Source organism: Sceloporus undulatus, chromosome 7 (genome assembly GCF_019175285.1).
Source record: "Sceloporus undulatus isolate JIND9_A2432 ecotype Alabama chromosome 7, SceUnd_v1.1, whole genome shotgun sequence".
Lineage (NCBI taxonomy): Eukaryota > Metazoa > Chordata > Lepidosauria > Squamata > Phrynosomatidae > Sceloporus > Sceloporus undulatus.
The window spans coordinates 16,771,297-16,776,377 of NC_056528.1; the positions used below are offsets into that span (position 1 = coordinate 16,771,297).

The 5,081-nt window shown below is 43.7% G+C and overlaps 1 protein-coding gene across 1 annotated transcript in view; it reads right to left on the reverse strand.

The window, feature by feature from the left end:
* Positions 1–752: 752 nt before the first annotated feature.
* Positions 753–5,081, reverse strand: part of ZBTB43 (zinc finger and BTB domain containing 43) — a 5,105-nt gene continuing 776 nt past the window's right edge. The window contains exon 2 of the mRNA XM_042479716.1: positions 753–2,308. Coding sequence (XP_042335650.1) covers positions 905–2,296 — 1,392 coding nt within the window. The 5' untranslated portion in view covers positions 2,297–2,308 and the 3' untranslated portion in view covers positions 753–904. The remainder of the gene's footprint in view (positions 2,309–5,081) is intronic.

Below are 5,081 nucleotides of genomic sequence, written 5' to 3' on the forward strand. Positions count from 1 at the left end.
TCTTCAACTACAACTGGACCAATATCTGTTTTGAGCCATAAGTGCCAGTGAAGAGCTTTCTCGTATCTATTGGAGAGCAAACACAATGCTCTCTATTGCAGCAGCCAAAAGTAAAGTCTTGTCTGGCTGGCCCTTCCCATAGGCACAATTGGGGGTGGGAGGTGGGGCAGCGGGAAGAGAATGAGGTTATATTCTGCCTCTAAAGTGTCCATCGCAATATAGCCAAGTGCTTGACAAAAAGTTAAAAACAAGGAAGAAGCAGCACTCTGCCAAGACAAACAGAGCCTGTCAATAGAACTCAAAGTTCGACTGATCAAAAAACAGCCACCCGTTAAAGCTGTTGGCACCTCAAAGTTGTCTAGCAACTTGTGTTTAGCAATCTGGTCACCCTTTGGTTCTAAACAGGTAAACTGCTTGTGTATCTGTTTTATGTTTTAAGTGTCGCAAAACTGCAAAACAGTTTAAACACGACTACTGTTAAACTGGGCAATACAACGAAAGAGAGTAACCCCCTAACTGAGGAGGCCTCTGTATCTCTACAGGACATGTTTCCTCAACCTGAAATAATTGAGCAGAAAGCTACTGAGATGAACTGAAAGTGAGAAATGTCTCTCTCTTGATGACAAACCCAAATGCTACTGAGACACTAAATAATAAATAAACATAATGGTCACCAGGCTGAAGTACCACCTTGCTTCCTCCTCTGCGATCTTGGGAAAGAAACGCTCAACAACACCTTGGAGACCAACATCCTTCTTGCATCCACAGTTTCTCCACAGAATTTATTTTTATATCATCCAGAAAATGAAAAGTACCAGGCACTGCCCTGTGCAAAGTGTTCATTCTGCTTACTTGGCTAAGCAATCGTATGTGCTGCCCCCCTCTCCAATATCTTCCCCTCTCTTCAGTTCATCTCAGTAGCATTCTGTTCCACCTTACAGGCTTGATATGATTTTGTGCAAGACGTTACGTGTCGATGAAAACTGTCCCTCCACATGAACCTCTTCCCACAAATGTTGCATTCATAGGGTTTGATGCCTGTGTGGATTTTCATGTGCCCAACTAGATGGTGCTTCATTTTGAATTTCTTACCGCACACACCACAGCCATAAGGCCGAAGCCCAAGGTGCATGCCCATGTGCCGGTCCCTCTGGCTCTTGTGTGTAAAACTTTTGCCACATTGGCACGGGTAAAGCTTATCACCTGTAGAAAACGCAGAGAGGGCATTTTCTTCCTTGATCCCTGAAGTCAGATTCACACTTTCTCCATAACCTGCCACATCCTGTCTCTGAAGGCTTAAAGTTCCATCAGCCCTATCCCCAGAGAACTCTTCCATGGAAGACCCATAGAAATCCACTTGCTCGTCGTAATTGCTCTCGTTGGCTTGCCCACTCAACTCCCTTTCCAGCTTTTTGTCACTGAGGCGGAGATCTTCGGGAGCAGTGGTCTGGACAGTGTGGTCAGCCTGAATGGCATTTATGGACTCAGATACTTGGTGCTCGTCGTAAGGACCATGCACCTCGACAGCATCACAGTCCTGCACAAACCGCTCCGTCTTCACATGGATCCACCGCTTGTGAGACATGATGCTGGGCTTGCTATAAAGTGGTCTTGTGTACTGATACTCAGCACTATCACTAGCTCCTTCTTCCCCATCCTGGCTGGTCATTCCTATGCTCAGCCGGTCATGTTCCGTTGAAGAATTACTGGGCAGATACTCATGCTCCGTTAACTGAGACAAGAGCTCATCTTTTGAACTTTCCTCTTCATTTTCACCATCCCTCAGTTCCTGTACTTTGTGAAAGTCAGTCTGCCCAGCAGATCCAAGCTCAAAGCTTTCCACAAGGCCATTGTAGTTACTGCTGCTTGGAGACTGATGGTCACTAGTACGGTTCAGCTTTTGACAAAGAACAGAAGGATTCCCTTCCAAAACCTCTGTGCATTTGTCTACGACATGCCACATTTGAAGAAAGCTTGCTGCCGTGAGGTAGCTTACTATCTCCGGAGCAGGCATGACCAGCCGTCCCGTGTAGGTCGACAGAAGGATGTTCTCAAAGACTCTGGGATTCATGACGTCAGGTAGAACAATCCGCCGGCTGTTTTTCAGGAGCACTTGGTCACAGAAGTAAGGGGAGCTGGCTGCCAGAACAGCTTTATGGGCTCGGAAGAGGTGACCCTGGACGACAATAGAAACATCGCACAACTGCCCTTGTTGGCGTTGCTGGTTTAGCTTCTGCAAGATGGTGCTAGAGAAGTCAGGGAATTCCACTCTGAAAGAATTTGTCCCAGGCTCCATTTCATCAGCAGACTGCAAAATAAGACAACATTTAGTTCATGAATGGGAAAGCAAGCCTAGCTTTGCAATTGAACAACTCCTCAAAAATGTACAAGTAAGCACATTTACTAGTCTTTCTGCTCATACATATTTATATTAATCTTTTCTGGTATCTGGGAAGAACCAACTTGCTCTACGATCTTATAAAAGTTTCCCTGATTGACCCCTGGAGGCAACTGTAATCTGTTCCTGGGTGACTGGGTACTTAACAAATCTGAATTTCCACACCAGACGCTGCTTCACCTTCTCTTTCGGTGTTGCAAAACTTTGTGTGAGTGTGAAGAAACTGACATGTAGCAGACATTTTAATTCTCCTGAAGCTAGAACAAAGTAACACTGAAACCTCTGTAGATGTTGTTCAGCTACAACTCTTATTATTTGCCATGCTGCCTTGGGCAGATGGGAGCTGTTTGTCCCACATCATTTGGACATAGCCTCCTTACCTCTCATCTATGTCCCACAAGGTCATGTGTTATCAGATTAGTGTGGGGAGAAAATGGTAGGGAAGAGTATGCCTATTTCTCCACAGATTAACCATCCTGTCGTGCTCACCTTAGGATTTGCTATTTTATCCCCCCATTTTATTTTCTATGCAGACGATTTCCCTCCTAGTTACTGATGTAAGTATATGCCTTGCAATAGAAAGGATGATTTCAGAGTGTCTCTGCAGCTAGGCCTCATAGCCAGGCTGAAGACATGCAGAAGGGCATGTAGCACATGAGTTAAATAACAAAGTAAGTCACGTTTTACTTGGGTGCCCCAAGGTACAAGCAATCCAGTAAGAGCATCTCTAAGGCAAAAAAAGGAACTTGACTCTGTTGAAGAAACTCCCGTTGCTGCAGCAACAGCAACTTGTTACATCACAAGATGATGATGCTCATAGCAAAAAAGGGCAGCAAAACATTTCTAAAAGCTCAGGCCAAAAACAAAAAGAAAAACCTTACCAAAACGAAATGAATAACTCTAACTGGAGCGGACGTCTTCCCTAAAAGGGGAATAACCTTAGAAATGACAAAGTTGTTTTAAAAACAGGAAGTTAATCGCTGCCACAAGATGTAATGATGGCTCCTAGTTTAGGTGGTATTGTTTTATTTGGGGAAATATCTATTGCCTCTCAGCCTGCCAGGAAAAGCAAAGTGGATAAAAAGAATCTCACAAACAGATATGCCAGTTTTAAAAAGCTGATTTAGTCTTTTAGTTAGCAATATTTCTGGGCATCTGAAACCTTCTTCTCTTTGTTTCCTTCTGTTGGTGAATACTTGCCAGTTCTTGGAAATCTTTGCATTTGAGCTGCATGTTGCCCACACCTAGCCTAGCTTGCGAACCACTTTAACTTTCATCTTTGCCCTGCATTTGTTGTTGTGTGCCTTCAAGTTGTTTCCAAGTTATGTTTTTTTTTTTTTTTTGTAGCAGGATTTGTTCAGAAGAGGTTTGCCATTGCCTTCTCCTGAGGCTGAGAGCATGCGCCTTTTCCAAGGACACTCAGGGGGTTTCATGGCCGAGCAGGGAATCAAACCCTGGTCTCTATAGTCACATTTCAACACTCAAACCACTATGCAACACTTCTCTACTTTTACTAGATGCTTACCAATAAACCTACTGGTCTTCTATCCACACCCACAACCCCATCTGCAATATGGACCTTTAAAATAATGTGTATAAAGCTTTCTTGTCCTATTACCTCAACAAAAAAGGCCCAGGCACACTTTAGAAATATCAATAATAAGAAGACAACTTGTATGTGTGTCCTATTGTAGCGTATTCTCTGACACATCATGTACATGCAAAAATGTGTGTAACGCTTGACATATACTAAACAGAAACACTGAAAGCGTAAGTCTGAGCATGGTTACTCAGAAATAAATCTTACCAGATTCAATGGGACCCAAGGTACATGTGAACTGGATCACAGCCTACGAATTATGGATAACCCCTTCCTGGAGAACAGCTTTACATGAAAGTAAGTCTACTTGGCTCCCAGCAATGGCCAATTCGGTCTAACAGCGATCCACAAAAGGAAGAGAAGCACCAGTACAGGAAAAGTCTGCTATGGTTGTGTTTTCAGACCGACTCCTTCAGAGGAACTGCAGAAGCAGTCTCATGCACTGTTTGATAATACTTATTAATACCAAATAAAAGGTCTCTTTATGAGAGTCCATGTGACACTGGGCAAGTTCTGGATTTAGCGCCCGAAGGAAGAGTCTCCTGACTTTGAGATGCCTTGGGCTGCAATAAACTAATTTGCTTGCATCACGCTGACACTGTCTTCTCTTTTCAATTCTAATTTCTGCCAGTTTGAGAAACGGAGAAGAAGCTGGCATCCACAGGGCTGATCGCCAATGATGGGCGACCCCAAGACATCTGGAATCCATACCCCAGAAATATCATTTCTATTGCAACCTTCAAGCTGATGAGAAGCTGCAATGGTCCTTTCAAAGCGATGAAAGGGACTGCAGCTGTTTTGAACGTTTCCCCCATGCAGTGAAAAACAATCCCGCCTCTCCTCCAAAGACTCTGTTCTTACTAGAGGATGCAGGGGAGCCACAAATAAGCCAAGAGTGGTGTGGTGGTTTGAGTGTTGGACTACACAAGAACGGCAACAAAACAAAACGATTTAAACATTTACTGAATGTTTGTTTGCTGCTTGATGGCTGCCACTGGGAGAGATCATATTTGTCATGTGTGAATGAGGCATCTATCTATCTATCTATCTATCTATCTATCTATCTATCTATCTATCTATCTA